Source organism: Podarcis cretensis (genome assembly GCF_951804945.1).
Source record: "Podarcis cretensis genome assembly, chromosome: 15".
Lineage (NCBI taxonomy): Eukaryota > Metazoa > Chordata > Lepidosauria > Squamata > Lacertidae > Podarcis > Podarcis cretensis.
In genome coordinates this window covers 7,708,732-7,727,031 of record NC_137185.1, presented here as the reverse complement: position 1 = coordinate 7,727,031, position 18,300 = coordinate 7,708,732, and the positions used below count along the sequence as shown (strand labels likewise).

At 46.3% G+C, this 18,300-nt stretch overlaps 1 protein-coding gene and 1 long non-coding RNA gene across 2 annotated transcripts; one reads left to right on the top strand and one right to left on the bottom strand.

The window, feature by feature from the left end:
- Positions 1 to 3,856: 3,856 nt before the first annotated feature.
- MRPS23 (mitochondrial ribosomal protein S23) lies at positions 3,857 to 8,543 on the bottom strand. Its single transcript, XM_079955920.1, has 5 exons — positions 8,386 to 8,543; positions 7,759 to 7,935; positions 5,979 to 6,056; positions 5,744 to 5,867; positions 3,857 to 4,288 (listed from the first exon to the last, which is right to left on the bottom strand). Exons 1-5 carry the CDS (start codon positions 8,427 to 8,429, stop codon positions 4,139 to 4,141), a joined length of 573 nt encoding a protein of 190 aa, XP_079812046.1. The 5' UTR covers positions 8,430 to 8,543; the 3' UTR covers positions 3,857 to 4,138.
- A 4,609-nt stretch (positions 8,544 to 13,152) lies between these two features.
- Positions 13,153 to 17,976, top strand: LOC307204332. Its single transcript, XR_013833598.1, has 2 exons — positions 13,153 to 14,751; positions 14,818 to 17,976. It is a non-coding gene; the product is annotated as an uncharacterized lncRNA (long non-coding RNA).
- Positions 17,977 to 18,300: the final 324 nt, after the last annotated feature.

The following is an 18,300-nucleotide window of genomic DNA, read 5'->3' as shown; positions in this document are numbered from 1 at the left end:
TCCCTAAGTGGGGTTTTTGAACCTTGACCTCCCAGGTTCTAATACAACACTCTAACTGCACTGGCTCTCCCTTTGCTCTTGCCCCTGCGACCTTCAGTTCAGGGCAAAATTGTGTGTGCATTTAAACATGAAAGCACCCCAATAATGTAGATAGATTGTTGGGATGTGTATCAAATTTTAATTCACAAAACAGGGACTCTGTGCAGCCAAAGCAAGAGAACTTGGTGCGGACCTCAACTAGCAGATTCCTTCCAATGGTGTCTGCGCATAAAGAACTATGTGCAAATTGTGTGCTCCTGTTAATTGCCAGAAGGGTTAGAATTCACATTTTCACCTCTGGCTATAATGTTTTAAAATTAGATAAATATTGGAAATGTTTTATGCACATGCACGCACACACTGTACTTATACGGCCGCCTGTCTAGTATTTTGATTGTATATAAGCCACCTCAAATACATTCATTAAAAAGACAGGTTATAAACAAACAATAAAACAGATGTGCTTCATGGTATTTAAAAACTGTTAATTGAACAATTTAAATAAATCTAATATAGACCTGTGGATTTATTGGGGAGGGGAGACACTGCTCCTTGAAAACATGGTACTGTATATAAAAACAGAAATTAACAGACTGTCATGGCAAACCCTACAGTGCCACCAAGTGGATTGAAGCATAACCGGCAATGTTGCTTGCCAGCACGGCTGCCCTTCCAGCAGTGACATTTGCAAAACAATCAATATCTCATTATTGGCCATAATCACTAGCCGGTTGTTTGGTTTTTGCGGAAACAAACACCAATGAGAAACACACTCTTTTTTTGTCCCTGTATGTTAGGCAGGCACAGCATCCTAAAAGTCAACATCATTATTGGCAAGGAATGTTGCATGCATTCAAAAAGAGAAAGAAAAAAAACCCACCCCAAGGTTAGTGGAGTGACTGATCGAGCATCTTTCTCATCTAAGCTAAAGAAAAAGAAAAACGGGGGGAATGAATTTTAAAAAGCACACACACTCATAACTCCTAAAGCATCAGCTGAAGCTAGTGACCTTTTGCTAACAGCTGGAAGGTAAATGCTTGATAAATAAGTAAATAGGTCACCCTTGGGGGTTTTGCTTACAACCTTTTAATTAAAAAATACTCCAGCTTCTGTAAGGTCACTAAGGACGACAGAGCCCAGAGTACAAAGGACTCACCCAACAGAAAGGGAGGATTAGACACATGGTTTCCTTCTGAGCTGTTTCCTTCTTAATGCGAAAGATACTTGCAAATCACATTGTGTATTCAAAAGGTGAACCCCCAAAGATTGCCCCCCTTCCCAGCCAGCTGGAGGAAATGAGAGACTTGAGCTTGCCTGGCAGCCACTACCCCAACTGATGTGTTCTTTGGGATTGAGGTCAGCCAACAAACAACTTAGATTCCAAAAAGCTATTTCCAATTCTGGAAGCTGCCTTTAAAATTAAAGAGGGGGTGGGGGGTGGGGAGAGAAACAAGCAACTCTTTCCCCATCTCTGTTGCCACAGAAGAGCCAACAAACCGCCCTCATCAGCAGCAAGTCCTGACCCCTGCCAGCTCATTTAGCTTTGCTGTTCACTTAGGCATTTCAAATCTTTCCAGTTAATTGGACCACATTACTAGCTACACGGAACACCATCATGCCTCTCTCCCCTCCGGCAGCAGGCCCAATGGCTGCGGCTTCTCTCGAGAGGTGGCAACGTGTCAAGCCAAGCCATGATCATAAAACCGGCAGCCAAGACGACAGCTCCAGCCTTGGACAAGTCAAATTCCTTGGGACTTCTTCTCCAAGTCAATTTTAATTTTAGAACAAGTGTTTAGTTAGCAGCATTCCCAGTAGCCCAAACACTGAAGAAAGAGATGAGGGCAGGGAACATTCCCTAAATTCAACCATCTGGGTACACTGTGCAAACCGAGATGGGGCTCCATGGGGCTCCTTTGCACCAGAGGTTTGCTGGAGCCAACATGTTCCCCAGAGATACGGCAAGCGTTTTCCATTTAGTTATCAGGTTTAAGAAGACAGCTGCAATTTGGTTGGCAATTTGGCCAGTTAGGTAAAATCCCTGCCTCCTTGCAAAATACAAAGCCAAGCAATACCATTTATTAGAACCAACAGAAGAACTAAAAGAAGTGGAAAAAACTTTATGGGTTTCACAAAACCCTTCTTCAGTCAGGATGAACAGAAACACAAAAGCAGGGAGTGGAGGCAAAGGGAGAAAAAAAGATGGTGCTGGATTGAATAACATAGGAGTCCAGTTTTAAAATTAACAGAAATGAAAGCACAATCCTCGGTGCTGAGATGTCCCAATGCGTACAAACAGGGCTGACCCCAGGTAAGCATGCATAGAATTACAGCCTTAATTTGCTTAGGTGTGCTTGGTGTATAACGATCTCTGTTTAAGCTGTCTATTGTATTTTAATATTCTGTTGAAAGCTGCCCAGAGTGGCTGGGGAAACCCAGCCAGATGGGCAGGGTATAAATAATAAATTATTATTATTATATTTTTATTATAAGCTGCAGGCTGTGGCAATAGAGAAGCAGGACTGGCCTCCCTTGAAAAATTCCAGCCTTTATTTGACACTGAGGACAAATTCATGGAGAAAGCTCTCAGTAGCTACTAACGCTCACAATGACCACGTCCTACCCCAACTGTGGAAATTTTAGGGAGTGCGCCATACGCCATAACTAAAAGGGGAGGTCCATGACTCAGTGGCATAGTCGCTGGGTGGCTTGCAGAAGATCCCAGATTAAATCCCAGGTGTCTCTGGAAAGACTTCACTGAATCCATACAAAGAATGCTGAGCTAGATGGACCAGGAGTCTGGCTTGGTTTAAGGCAGCTTCCCCTGTTTACATGTCTCCGATATTTTATTGTGAGGACTGGAATCTTACTTTATCTTTATGGGGAAGGACCAAAGCACAGTGGCAGTGCACCTGCTTTGCCTGCAAAAGGTTCCAAGTTTAATCTCCAGGTAGCGCTGGGAAAGGCTCTAATGCCAGTCAGTGAAGACAAGGCGGAGCTAAATGGACCCAGGGTCGGACTCCATATGAGGCAGCTTCCTGTGCTTCTGTACTATCAGAGGCAGTATGCCAGTAGCTGGAAATTGTAGTTGGGACAGTGCTGTCACACCCATGTCCTTCTTATGCGTTTCCCTTGGGTATCTGGTAGGTCACTGGGAGAACAGAGTGCTAGATTACATGGGCCTTTAGCCTGATCCAGCAGGGCTCTCCTTGTGTTCCCAATTCCCTCCCACCTCCAGTATGCTTTAAACCATGTTGCTTACACAAAGATTTCAGGATACAAGCTGCAAAAACAAACAAACAAACAAAACAAAACAAAACATACTGACCTGTGGTGAAGAAGAAAAGAAGGGCAGGGCGAACTAAAATTATTATTGTTATTATTATTGCTGTGTTCTGGCAATTCATCTGCAATTGCAAGTTATTGTAAGAGGTTTGCTGTACTTCATCCCTAAGAGACTGCAACTGTCTGAAGGTCACCTACTCAGTTGAGATTTGGACAGGGGAGGGAGAGGTCCCCATGATATCACTCTGCCCATCTAGAACCATCAGCTTTGTCCATATTATATGCCATAATTACATTCTGCAAAGGAGAAAGACCCCCTCCACACACACAAAAGGATGCAAACAAAACTTCAGTTTGTCCTTTCTTGCTATAATCCATCACACAGTGCAATCCTATCCACTAAGGAGTCAGTCCTACTGAGTTCAATAGGACTTCCTGCCAAGTGAGTGTAAAAGATAGCAGCCTAGTGACCAGACGACTCCACAAACCCTTCACCCACCGCATAACTGAAAGCTCAAACATCCAAGGCAAGACACACTTCTGAAGGAAGTTTTAATAATCAAATCCATCATATTAGGCACATGAGTGTGCAGGACTGGCCCCTCCTGTGCCATAGCAAGTCACAATGAGACAAAGTCCTCGTTATCCATTTGCTGCAAGTCAATGTGTGTAACAACATGAAATAGTGAGGTGGATGGAAAAAGGCCAACCGCTTGTTTGTAAGTGTCTCTAAGTCCAGCCAGTCATATGCCCACAGAGAAGACATTCAGTGGCATCTAACCCTTATTTTACAAGGCAACTGAAAAATGTGGAACCCTTAGGATGGGGCAGGACCTTTCTCTGGTGCATCTGTGGTTTCAAGCTGCTGCTCCTGCTTGCCATCCTGCATCTCCTGCAGCATGCTCTGGAGTCGCATCTCTAACATCGGGTCCCTGGTTCTGGCTTCCAGAGAAGCCTGCTGGGCTACCTGGAGGTTACAAGCAGATGAACAAGACAGAGGCAAGAATGAAACAGAGTCAGCAGCTCGAGTCTAGCCCCTTACAGGGTTGCTGTACCATCCTTGTGGGTGGGAACCTTCAGCCCTCCAGATGTTACTGTAACTGTAACTCCCCTGATCCCTAGCCACTGGCCATGCTTGCCAGGGCTGATGCAACCTGTAGATCAGCAATATATGGAGGGCTGAAGACCTCCCACCCCTGCTGTAGCATCAGGAAATTAAAGCACATGATGCTTCCTTACACAAAGTCAGGCCATTAATCCATGCAGCTCAATACTGTTTACACCGACTGGCTCAACTCTCCAGAATTTCAGACAAGGAATCTTACACAACCCGACCTGGAAAAGCTGGCAATTGGACCTGGGACTTCCTGCATGCAAAGCAGTTGCTCCACTACTGACCTCAGCTATGGGCAGCGATATTAGGGCCAAACTAAATGAGATGCTATTCACAGAGTTATCCACTGAAATAATAGTTTTTGGAAGTAAGTGGGTGAGGACTCTGGGACAGGGTTTTTGTTTCAAACCCTTTGTCCGCCACTGTGGTCTTGATCTAACTTGAGGCATCCACACCTACTATTTTGCTTTATAAAGGGGGGGGGGTTTCCATTAATGCCAATGGAAGATCTTAAAGATCTTAACCAAGAACACAGCATAGGAACACAGGAAGCTGCCTTATACAGAGCTGGAGCCATTGGTCCATCTGGTTCAATTTTCTCTGCAATGAGTGACAGCAGCTTTCCAGGGTTTCAGGCAGGGAAACTCTCACAGCCCCATGAGGAGATGCCAAGTATTGACCCTGGGACCTTCTTCATGCAAAGCGGATGCTTTATCACTGAGTGATGGCCCTTCCTCAGGGAGCAAAGGCTTAACCAATCCCCACCAGCATTCTGATCCAGATCATCCCACACACCCACACGTTCCATTTATTTTTTTTAAAGGCACCCACACAATTTATCTGTGTGTATTGGGTCTTGTCTAATTTGGCTCTACATTTATAGGCCAAAGTCAAGCAAAACATTGGAACACCAGTCCCTACTCTACCCCAAAGGGTCTCCTCTATGTGACAGTGCCCCGTGGATAACCAATGTGCTACAAGGACCACCACTGTAACCTTAAAATTGCCTGTGTTATATCAGGACTTATTCGTGAAAGTAAATGTGTATCAATAGTGGACAGAAATAAAACACGGTTACCCTCTGAGTAGTAAACTGCTTTTTAAATTTATCTTGTATGGGTTTGCACGCAATGGTTACTTAGTTGTCAAGTTAGCTCTGGAGTATCGCCAACTAAGGCCATTTCCAAAGCTAAACTCTAACCACCAGTCTTCAAGTCCATGGCCCTCATATACTGAGGCCCCAAAGACCATTCAAAAACTTAATTCAGCCCCTGCCTCTCCTTTAGAGCAACTCTTTGGAATACTTACATTCTCTGTCACTTTTCTGCGTAAAAGAAGTCCCTCGGCCAAGAGTGCTTTCCCTGTTTCTTCAAACAGTTTGTCGTCATCGATTTCCCCCTGTTTCTGCAGTTCAATGTATTTCTCAACAAACCTGAAATTCAAGGCACCCGTCACCAGTCAAACAGCAACAAGCAGGGGAAATGAATCCCTATTCCTCCATCATTTCAGGGGCAAATCTTCATGTCAGAGTTTGTTCACTTACCTTTGGCAGGTGGATTTGAAATTTAATCTGGACAGTTCAAAGGCTCTTGGACCATTTCCATAAGCTTTATAAAATTTCCTAATAAATAAGACAAGAAGTTTCAGTTTGGGACTGATCTATATAAAGACAGTAATGTCAATAAATATGTAGATCCAGTAGTGATAAAGCAAATGTAATTTCTAGAGGGTTTCCCCCCCTTCATGATCTGAGCTAGATTCCTACACCCTTAAAGACTAAGTCAGGTTACATTCTGTTGGGGACTATATACAAGCAGTGAGTAGTGGGTGCAAATGGTGGCTACAGCCAGAAGCAAAAAGGTTGCAAGTAAACTAATCCATAATAAAGATAGTCCCCCTCCCCATGCCTACCTCAGATTAGAATTTCCAATCCTCTATAGGGTCATAAGCATCAACTTATGAAACTGCCTTCCCTGCTGACCAACCAATGTCAAAGTTGATTATTGATTTAGCCAACATAGGACAGCCTTCTGGCTGGCTGCCTTCTGGCAACACAGATTTAGATAAAGCATGCAGGTGTGTATACAAACATTTTGCACAAGACTATTGCTGGTTACTCCAAGCACTTGGGATGGAGTTCTAAACAAATCTTTTATTTCCTGAATGTAGGTTCAGGCATGGGTGATGAGCAGTCAGATAACATATTTACATTCCAAGGAATACTTGAAATTCCAGTGGACATTTCTGGTTACATCCACTAAAGACTTCAAACTTATTCACAGGAGACTGAGAGTGGCAAACATTTTTGAGATGTGTGCCCTACTAGAAGTTCTGCTCAGGCAAGAATTTCCTCATATAACCAGGCAGCCAAGCGACCAGTAATTTCCTTGGAATTAAAAGACAGGGGAATAATTAACAGAAGAGCCATCTAATCCTCCATTCTTCTTTTCACAGTAGTAAATCAGATGTGTCAATGAAGCTCAAAGGAGAACCTAAAGGCAACAGCCCCCCCCAAAAAAAACCCAATTGATATTCAGCATTTGGGGGAAGAGCTCAGTGGTAGACCCTGAGCTTTGCATGCAGAAGGCCCCAGGTTCAGTCTCCAGGTAGAGATGGGTATTTTCCTTGTTTGAAATCCTGTAGAGACACCTGCCAGTCAGTGCAGACAGAGCTGAATGTACTAAGCATCTGACTCTGCATAAGGCAGCTTCCTATGTCCCTAGAAGCATACTACCTCTGAGTGTGAACATGGCATTTGCCCTTCATGGTTAACAAATAGGCCTTACCTCTTCCAAAAATTTGTCCAGCTCTGCTGGAAACCTTTTTATGCTACCAACCTTACACAGGCAATTAACAACAACAGCAACTCCAGTCATGGTTAGCTGATCTCCATTTTTAACCATTTTCACATGGTTTTTATTGCATATATGTTTGGTTGCACTTTAAAACACAAGCAGTTTTCAAAATAAATAAACACTTCCCATGGTGAAGCCCTCTTCAGTTAGTTGCCATCACCACATCTTGTATCAGGAAGAAGGGGGCCCTTTTCTTCATGTTGAATCTACTGTTCGTCAATTTCCCCACTAGACCACCCCTAGGTTCAAATCCTCACTTGGCCACAAAGCTCTCACTGGGTGACCTTGGACCAGCTACACTCCCACTCAGCCTAACCTACCTCACAGGGTTGTTGTGAGGATTATATGGGGGCATACACCACTTTGAGCTCCTTGGAAAGAGAGAAAATGTGGGATATAATGATGCAATCAGCAAATGAATGAACGAGAGCAGAAATGTGTGTAGCAGAGGTGAGGGCGTGAACTTACGCTCTAATCTCGTCCTCCTTGTACAGGATGGGGGGGACCACATCTTGGATCTTGCCATATTGCGGACGAAGTTCCCGATAGAGAGGTTCCCTCAGCGGAGGAAAAGCGACATAAACATCGAACCAGATGGGTTTCTTGGCTTCAGGAATGACCCCTGAACGTAGCAGGTCCCGTGTGCTGCGGTATTTTTAAAAGGGAATATACAGAGGAAGAGAGAGAGAAAGAATGAAAGAAAGAAAGAGTATGACATCAACAACAAAAAACAAGCTTAGGGTGTCCTCAGTCTAAGATAGGGCAAGGAAGAAATGGGGGGGGGTGAATCTGTAGCACTCCAGATTTCTATTTGACTCCAACTCCCATCAGCCCCAGATAGTATGACCATGGTGAGGGATGATGGGAGCTGTAGTCCAGCAACATCTGAAGGGCGCGCAGGTTCCCCCCCCCACACACACAGCTGAGCTACAAGAACATTTGTTCCCAACCAAAAGGGCCCTTCTTGCGTTCTCTTATGACACCTCGCTTCGAGCCCGCTACACCAGCCGCCCCGAGTCTGCAACCTCGACAGTCCCTCCTCACCATCCCATCCCCCCGAATTGCTAAATGGAGGACCCGCAAAGCTTGCCTCACCGGCTGAAGACGCTGCCCAGCTTCTCCAACCTACTCCCCGCCATAACGCCTTCGGGCCTTCGCTAGGCCTCTCTTAGCAACCCGGAGCAGGCCCTAGCAACCCGCAGCACCCGGAACCGGAAACGCAAAGCCTCGCGAGACGCCTGCCGGACGCGAGCGCCTCACAGACTTGTGAGAACAGTTGCAAACAGAAGCAGGAGAAGTATGGATGAGCGAAGGCAGGCAGAAACAATCGATGGAAGAGCTGGGCTGACTGAAGAGGGCGCTGCCTGCCTTCTGTATGATAGAGGAGCGGGGAACTGTTTTCCTTTGATCTCTGCCCTAGAACCCATTTGCAATATTATGGCTCAGCCATAGAATATGCAACTGGTAATGCAGTGACTATCATTAATAATAATTCCATGCATGTTTACTGGGAAGTTGGCTTACTCTCAAGTTACTGTTTGTAGGCTTGCTTCCTTAATAGTAAAGGAGCGTGAGCGTGAAATTGCTTCCCTCCTTCGGAGTAGAATTTAGTTCGACCTAAGAAACTGCAAATGTGCTGTAAAAGGCACTCCCCAAACACACCATTTCTCCAAATGGAATCGGAGACAGGACAATCATATATCAAAGAACATTGTATTTTTAATATTTTGTTGGAAGCCGCCCAGAGTGGTTGAGGAAACCCAGCCAGATGGGCGGGGGTATAAATAATAAATTATTGTTATAAATTATTATTATATAAAAAAGAACCAAAGTAAATTCACGTCAAAACCCATATGGTATACCTGTCAACATTCAAAGTGCATCGAAGAGCAGCTCAATAGCTAGACGACCCTTGTGGTCCCTTCCAATTCTACCATCCACCTGAACCACTGCGCCAGACAGCCTGGCTTTGGGGGGGGGGGTGCAGGGGACGGGGATCCTGGTTATATTCTCTTCGAAGTGGAAGTGAAGGAAGGTGAGGACAGGTGACCTCACCTAGGCCCGAAGTCACCCCCCACCAAAGCAGGCTCAAAGCTTCTCGGAGCTTTTCAAAATCATTTTTCTCAGCAGCTAAAAGGCATTAGCTAAGCATCAGAAACATTCCGCTTGCTGTAACTAAAAAGATTGCAACAAAGGTAGGGAACACAGTCCATTGTTTCTCAGGCCTTTCTGATGCCTTCTGGCCTTGCTAAAGAACCACATTGCAACTTACTTTCTGTCCGGGAACCATGCCAGAACAAGAGATTGAAACATATCTGAACACTCTGAAACCCCTTTCCTGGGAAGGGTGTCAAGAGTCCCAATAGTCCCAAGACAGCTTTCTGTTCATGCTCAGAGGAACTCATGGGGCAGGACTCTGGAAGGAGGAGAAAGGGGGAGGGATCTGGAATGGGTATATATGCTTGTGCACATGATTGTGAACTCGTGCATGCTTTTTGTGACTTATCACACTTGCTGCTTCTACCAGTTCATGGATGGTAGAAATAAAAGCCTTTTCTCCGAAACTATTCCTTGAGTGTCTGTTGACTCCCACTTCCTTGAGTGTCTGTTGACTCCCACTTCCCTTTCCCAGGCGCAATATTTTTCCCACCCGAGGGCAAAGCCTCATAAGGCTACAGAAGCTGCACCATGGAGCACTGCCCCGCCAACCTCACCCTTTCTTACATGCAACCAGACCAGGGGCTTCCCCCTTCTTAGCCTCGGGGCTGCCTTTTTGGAGCTTGGGAGGGAGGAGGTGGGTGGGCCAAACTGGCTTTAGTTGGCTCTGTCCGTCTTTGGTTTTGGCTCTGCCCACTGTGGGGCTCCCTGCCTTCCGCCCCTCCAGCCCCACCGGGCACCAGCTAACGCGTTCCCTCCCTCTCCTTCGTTTCACACTCCTCATGATCGCAAAGGGGCACGTGAACTGGTTCTACGGGGACAGAAGGCATTTCAGCTGCTTATTAGTCCCAGAGCGCGACAGTGAGAGGGAACAGCGATGCTGGCAAATGCCACTTTTCTTCCCATTAGGAAAGAAACGCATCTGAGTAGAGGAGGGGGAGGACAGACGCTCGGTATGCCTTGCAACTTAACACAAATTAAAGTCCTTAAGCTCAGACCATATGGCCGAGCGTAGAGTCCAGATGGCTCCCAAACCTGAAAGGCTTGATGAGGCTTCTGTCAGCTTTGTTTCCCCGGCATAAACATAAATAGATGTGCACTTTGTGGCAATTATCTCGTAATAGGAAGACATTGTTACGGATGTCAAGGAAGGATGGGACTTCCTCCCCCTTCTCTGCTTGACTTGTTGAGCACTTTTGCTAAAGATGGGCGTCGATTGCTTTAAAAACAGTTGCTTAGTGAGCATTGCTGGCTTTTGATGGCTCCCAGATACAGCTCCACCTGCTTGAATTAAAGATTGGTGTGTGTTAGGTGGGTGGAGGGGAGAGTTTCACAGCTGGAATGCAGCCAGTGAGAGAGAAAGAAGATTGAAGTTGTGGCTACAGGCAGAGAAGGACCTCTGTACAGTATGGGACATTCCAGCCATAGGAAAGTCAGAGGTTGCTGTATTTTTTAAAATCACTATTAAATTGCCTTATGATCCGAAGATCACAGGGTAGTTTACAATATGAACAAACAAACAAACAAACACCCCCCTCTCTATCCAGTCAAGCAGAAGGCATTATCCCATGCCGAGCACAACATTTCAGCTAGGCAAAAACATTTCAGAAGGGCACAGTGCAAGCCTGGTCATGGTTTATTGAATTGTGATTAAATTGCTATATGATATTTTAGGACACACTGTGTTTTGGTTGTTGCAATCCATGATTAAACTGTATACCCCTTTGGAAACTTGTACGGAAAAACACACTTTAATAGATCACCTCAACTCTGGGTGACATACGCCTCACCTCTGGGTGACATACGCCATGCTTTAGAGCAGGGAAGGAAAACCCTGCAAATCTCTTCTTGTAGGTAGGGCCAGAGGCAAAAGTGGGCGGGGCAACAAAGGTAAATGTTACCTTTGTACTGTAGGCTAGTTTCTACACACTTGCACACAGCCCTCTTTGTCATAGCTGTCAAGTGTCCCTTATTTGAAGGGACAGTCCCTTATTCCAGCGCCATGTCCCGCTGCTGTCCCTTATTGATGGATGTCTCTTAAATGTCCCTTAAATGATGTCCCTTAAATTTCAAAGGAAGCAGCTCCTCTCCCTCCCTCCCTGCCGGCCAGAGAGGAGGGAGGCTCCAACTGTGTTGCTTGGCTGTGTTGCTCACCCAATAAGAAGTCTAAGAACGACTGAGGGGTGAAGCTTGCATGCCTTGTGTGTGGCTAGTTAATGCAAGCTGAGGGGTTTTTTGAATACTGGATGCCATTTTGTTGCACGTGCTGCTGCAAACCTTGCAGTGCAAAGCCAGGCCGGGGAGCAATCTTAAGCTAAGGCTGCATAGGCCTTATGGTGCATGTGATTCAGATTCTATTCAGTTGAACCTCTGGTTACAAAGTTGGTTGGACAGTGTTCTTGAGGCTACCAGCAAGAGTTTGACCAGACTGCAGGAGGACAGGAAGACTGGAGTGCCTGGAACAGGTGAGGCTGCAGGTCCCTTATTTTGGCTGCTGGTCCCTTATTTTCAAGGCTGCTGGTCCCTTATTTTCAAATCTGTAAGTTGACAGCTATGCTCTTTGTTCTCCATCCAGGAAAACAAAAGGCATGCTCAGAGTTCAAGGACACATTCCAGCCAGGCAAAAACACTCAAGGAAGGTGTGAGGAGGCAAGGGTGGTGAGCAGGGAAGTTCTGAGGGCCAGGTAGAGAAACCCAGGGGGGCACATATAGCCACCAGACCTGGGGTTACCTCAACAGGCTGGAAGCATGGCTAGAAAAGGAGGTGTCCACCAAAATGACTATTATTGTTTTATTCTGGTTTTTATTATTCATTATCGTACCTTTTTTCCAATGAGCTCCTCCCACCCCATTTTATTCTCATGACAGGTAGGCTAGCAGATATCCCAGGGTCATGCAGCTTCATAACTGAGCGGGGAACTGAACATTAGATCTCCCAAGCCTTGAACCAGGCACTTCATTTGTTTCTTCGCTTTACTCATTTGTTGCTCTAGGTTTTGGTTTGGTTTGCCTTTGTAATTAAAAGCAGGGAATTGCTTTTGAAAGCATCGCAAAATTACTCTGGGGATGGGCAGCAAGTTTGTGACCTTACAGGTCTTAGGCAATCAGTGCTGTGCAGAGTAGGGTTATGCAACTAACTTGGCTTTCCCAAGCCTAGTTCTGGTGAGGAAAGATTTCATCTGAGCACAGTGCAGGAAGTTTAGCTTGGCATCATTTTACACAGCCTAGGAAGGCTTGAGGCCTAGTCTTCGGGGTCTCTGTGCATGTTTTCCTGAAGGCTTACCAGCACTTCTGATATGTGTCCACCAGATGTCACCAGATGTAACACTTCACATCATATTCGTTGTATTCTCACTCACTCCCAACCATCCCCTTTGATTAATGCGCTCAAACACCTACACCAAGGTTACTGGAACAAGCAGTCTTCTCATACCTCCAGTATTTCCAGGAAATGTCTATGAGATACATCCTAAGAATACCAGTAAGCCAGATTTAGGTTCCTACTGTTCTAATTACAGACCAGCCGATGCAAAGCCCACATTCTGTATCTAAAAAGGATGTCTGTCTCCCTTCTTCCAAACCCAACATTTGGGATGCAGGAGGTGGGCTTGACCTTTGAATCTGTTCTTGCACCATATTCTAAATGAGCAGTCTAAGTTATGGAGTCATAGAACGGTAGAGTTTGAAGGGACCACGAGGGTCATCCAGTCCAACCCCCTGCAATACAGGGATTTTTTTGCCCAACACGGGGCTCAAACCCACAACCCTGAGATTAAGAGTCTCGCGCTCTACCAACTGAGCTATTGTCCTTGCTTTTTGCACTTCTTTTTAAAGTTTGTGTTTTAACAAGTTGCCTCGAGTTCCCCTTTCTGAAAATAAATAAGCAAACCACAGTGGAGATTCACAAAGCCAAAAGCATTACGAGAGTACAACATGACTTTATTATATGAATTACTATTAAACATCTTTAAGAGAGAAAAAAAATCATGTATGGAAATAAATTCTAAAATAGCAACACTCACAAATGTCACAGGAGTCTCTTCTTCTTTTTGTTGGTTTGTCTCCTTTTTTAAAAACAACAACCCTCCCTCCCCCTTTTTAAAGAAAGGAATACAAACATTACCAAGGACAGGACATTGTTTGGTGGTCAGAGAAACACAGCTTGGTTTAGGAGCCCAACTTGGCAGCCTCTAAAATGCATTTACATTAGATTCTTTAAAAATGACATCCTCGCCCTCATTCCTCTGGGCTATATGCCCCATGGGCTCAGTTGGTCCAAATGTCCAGAGGCTGCTAAAGGAAATGTCTGAAAAGTTTCAACCCACCTGCACAAATACAAAACCATTCTGTTTTGGCCATTCCCCAATTGCTTTCCAAACCTAGTGACGACATAGGGAACTTTCTTGCACGGAATCCATCCTCAGTCCACCTGGCTTAGTATTGGCTACATTAACTGGAAGCAGCTTCTCCAGGGTTTTTCATTGGGAGTCCTCAGCCCTACCTGGAGATGTCAGGGATTGAACCTGGGACCTTCTGCATGCAAGGCAAGTGTTCCACCACTAAGCTACAGCACTTCCCTGACTTCTGTCTCTCATGTAGCCTACATTCTTTACTGTGCGAGGCTTAAAAGGATGTCAGTGTTGCTACCTGAAGAAGTGGAGGGCCGGGGTTCTAATCCTGATCCATTGGGCATTGGGGTGTGTGCGTGCTATTATTTATATGGGAGCCTCTTTTGGAAACAGTTGCTCCCTTCCATCCATGAAACTCCCCGAAAATATGGAAGAAACAAATCCCTTATTGCTCTTGACCGGCCAATCCACGAAACCACCCTCTCTTTAAGAGACCTATCCCAGCTACCAAGGAGGACTCAACTACGCTTCTCCCATCCGCATTCCTGGCCCCTTTGCCCACCTGCTCTTCTCACCTGCCGAAGGGCACAGGGCCACAGTTGCATCCAGACCGCCAATATTCTGCAGGAATGTATTCAAGCTTGTACCAGAAGCGTAGAGTTGTGCAACTGAAGTGGATCAAAGCGCTCTGTTTGCTTGAGTGCAACAAACCCACCTTTCGAAAGATCAGACTTTTTTGCGGTTAGGGAAACACATTGGAAAAGGTGGGACAAACAGATGCTTAGCGGGGAAGATGTTAAACACGCTGCGCGAGCAAATAAGGACAAATGCTTGTCATAAACAAACAAATGAGAATGGGTATTCAGTAAAGGCCAAGTGTAGTCTAACCTCTGCATAAGCTTTATGGCAAGCAAATCAGTATGAATGCTCAATAAATGGGTCATCTGGAGTGGGTGTGCCCTTTCAGGCTGCAGTACTGTTGAACAACCAGGAGGGGTCTCCAAAAAAGAAATTTCCCCAGCCTCTAAGCTGGGCATGGGGAACCTTTGGCCCTCCAGTTGTTGCTGAACCACAACTCCCATCAGCCCCAGAAACATGGGCAGTGGCCAGGGGTGATAGGAGTTGCAGTTCAGCAGCATCTGGGAAGGCACAGGTTCCCTGCACCTGCTTGAAACAGCCCAGGCTTCATCTGTGTAGACTCACAAGGATTTCAGGGTTTCATGGGAGCTGAACAAATGTACCCAGATTCTCATTTGTATGCTGAAACTATCAATCAGTCACAGCAAGGGGCAGCCAGCACTTGTTTTAAAACAGAAGCGAGGAACCTTTTTCAACCCAAGAGCCGCATGTCCTCTTTGGCAACCTTCCAGGGGCCACATGTCAGTGGTGGGCAGGGACCAGGGGCAAAGGTAGGTGGAGCAATGAGTACAGATTTTACCTTCATACAGGAGATTTCTACTCACCCCTCCTCTGCCTCTTCTATCCAGGCAAGCAAGCAAGAACAAAGACATGTTCCAGCCAAGCAAACACACCCAAGAAGGGTGTGAAGGAAGGCTGGTGAGGGGGTGTTGCCTGGGGAAAAGTCTCAAGGGCCAGGCAGAGAGAAGCGACCACACTGACCTGAGGTTTTAAATGTAAAATAAAATAAAATAAAGCAGGACAACAGGGAAGCAAAGAATTTGCAATGGCAGAAGGAACCGATTGAGCCATGGCTCTGAGAAAGGAGTCCTGGTCAAGCCAACGAGGGCAGGATGGAGAAGCAAAGCTTGCTAAGGAGAAAGAGCTGGAAGAATAACCTCCTGGCAGAAGTCCGTAAGGAACAGCAGCCAGAAGCCTCGAGGCAAAAACCACCCTCCTGCCTGAGAAGCATCCCTTCCCACCCATCCACCCTGTAAAAATTAAAAACTGCCAACCCAGAGTCAAGGACATTTGTTGGGAACTTTGGCGGTGAAACTTTGCAACAGCCCATTTTGGAGTAGTAATACAACAGGACCCTGGCCCATTCCTCCTTTCCACCTGCAACCTTAGGGCCATAGGAAGCTGCTTCATACCAGGTCAGACTGTTGGTCCATTTAGCTCAGGATTGTCTCTCCCCAGGATTTCCAGGTTTCAAACGAGGGATACTCCCAGCCCTGCCTGGAAATGCCAGGGACTGAACCAGGGTCCTTCTGCCTGGAGGTGCTCTGCTACTGAGCTATGCCCCTTCCTCAACTAGCTGCCAGCTAGAGCGTTAAAGGCACAGGAAGCCTGGCAGGGAGAAAATGCAGCAACTGCATCGCAGCTTGTGGGTGCAGCTTACTCATATTTCTGTCCTCCTGCCGTGCAATGAATCCCCTATAGTCATTTCGCTCAAAACAGGTGGGGCCATTTCCCCACCTCTTGGGGAAAGCTGTCTGCATGGCTTTTTACACTGTTGGAGGCTAGAGGGATAAAGACACAACAGGCAGCGTGTCCTGAGGAAGGGCAAGTACCCTTGACATGTCCTCTTCCCCGACACACTTCCTGCAAAGTTGCCTTCGTGGTGGGGTGGAAGGCAGGGAGCCCAGCAGCAGGGGGCGCCAGAGCCAACGACAGGCAGAGACAGCTAATTCTGGTTTTGCTCTCCTTCTCTCCTCCCTGCTGTTCTGTAAGGGGGTAACACTACTGGCAGGCCAACCCCTCCCTGCCCCATACAGGTTGTTCTTAAGAAAGCAGGCAGCTTGGGGGGGCTGGCTGAAGACAGACTAAGGTTGGTGGGGCAATGCCCCATTCGCCCCTAAAGGAGCAGCCTCCACTGCCATGCAGCAAGATTTTTTCCCTGGCTTCTGTCTGCGTCATAAAAATAAAATGGAAAGTTTAAAAAGTTAAGCCACGAAGCAATGGAGCCTTCAAACTAGCAGATCCGATTCCAGAACTTGAGTCCTTTCCAAGCATTCAGATAGAGGGGGAGAGAGAGAAAGTCCAGCTATAGATGTCAAAAGAGGAACAGCCGGTGGCTTATTCAGCTAGGAACCCACGGGAAAGGGGGGAGAGGGAGAGAGGCTGGAAGGCTTTTCTACTTCTCTGGCTGTTTATTTCCAGTGGCCACCCTCCAGCTTTCTCCTTGGCAACTAGTGGATGCTTAGCCTCAAAGACGGCTTTGGGTGAGGGGGGTTGTGTCTTATCCTAAGGATCTCTCTCTCTCTCTCTCTCTCTCTCTCTCTCTCTCTCTCTCTGCTTACCCCAGTCCCCCTCCCCAAAAGGGAACCGTTTCTGCCTGGCAGCCCCCCAAGTTTGGGGATCTTTTTAAGCAATACTGCTTTCTCCCAACTCTCCCTGGAAACTTGGATCCCGTACAAAACAGCCCTGAGGAGAGAGTCCAAGAGGCTGAACTTTTGTCTAAGTTGCACTGACGTCACTTCTGTGCTGGAGAACATACAAACCTTCATTCAGGGTTTTGAGGGTTTGGGTTGTTGTTATCCCCCCTTCCCCCCCCCTCTTGTTAGAGCCCGGCTGGGCATTCTGCGCCTGTGATTTAAAGCAACAGGCACAGGTTCTGCTGCTGGCACCGCTTTGGATGGGCATTAAAAAACCACCAAAACAACTCAGATCTCTATGGTCAGTGTCACTTCTGAGTGGCAGGATGAGTGTCTGTGTCATATCAAACCTTGGCAGTCACAAGCAACAGGCATGGTGGGCCTGACAAAGGGTCATTTGCCATTAGGGCAAACGAGGCACTGCCCCCACTAAGTTCAGTCTGCCCCCCATCCCCAGTCCCAGGGGACGCCAGCCAGACGCTGTATCAGAGGAACCAAAGACTTCTGTCCTAGAAGGACCCTCTTGTGAAGAGTCCCCTCACATATGGCCTTGTCATAAAGCACGAAGGTAGCATTCAAAAGCCTGTCCCTAAGTGGGCGAGGACAACTGCATGCTTCCTTCCTACTTAATTATCGACTGGCTCCAGGCTTTCAAAGCATCACCTGAGCAACATGGGACAAAAACCACATGGCTTTCACACCATCACATGAAGAATGCCTTATTCACAGAAACACATACAGAATACAACCCTTTACATCAATCCTATTTTCCAATCATAATTTTCAGCAATACAAGGAACACATAGTTAGGAGAGGGGCCACGATGAAGCAACGGGATGAAAGTGGTTTCTAGCTGGAGGGACGGCGATTCCGAGGCCCACTTTAAAAATAATAATAATAAACAAGGACCAAGGGCAGGGGATTAATCCACTGTGAGGCATTTCTGGTTGTTAGTTGGAATCAGCAGAAACTCTCTCTCTCTCTTTTTTTTTACGTGGAGAGAAGTTTATAACATCCTGACCATCCAATCTCTTGATTTGGGCTTGTTTTCTGTTAGCAGCAATAATTATGTAATGATAATCATCAATGATACAATGAAATTCTGAGGCCATCCTGTGGCTGGAGAAAGGTCATCTGTTAGTTAAAGAGATATGGTTTAAAAACACCAGGCCAGAATCCACATTTGAACGGCATCTCCCCCCGCCCTTCGTTCAGACGTCTGAACACTA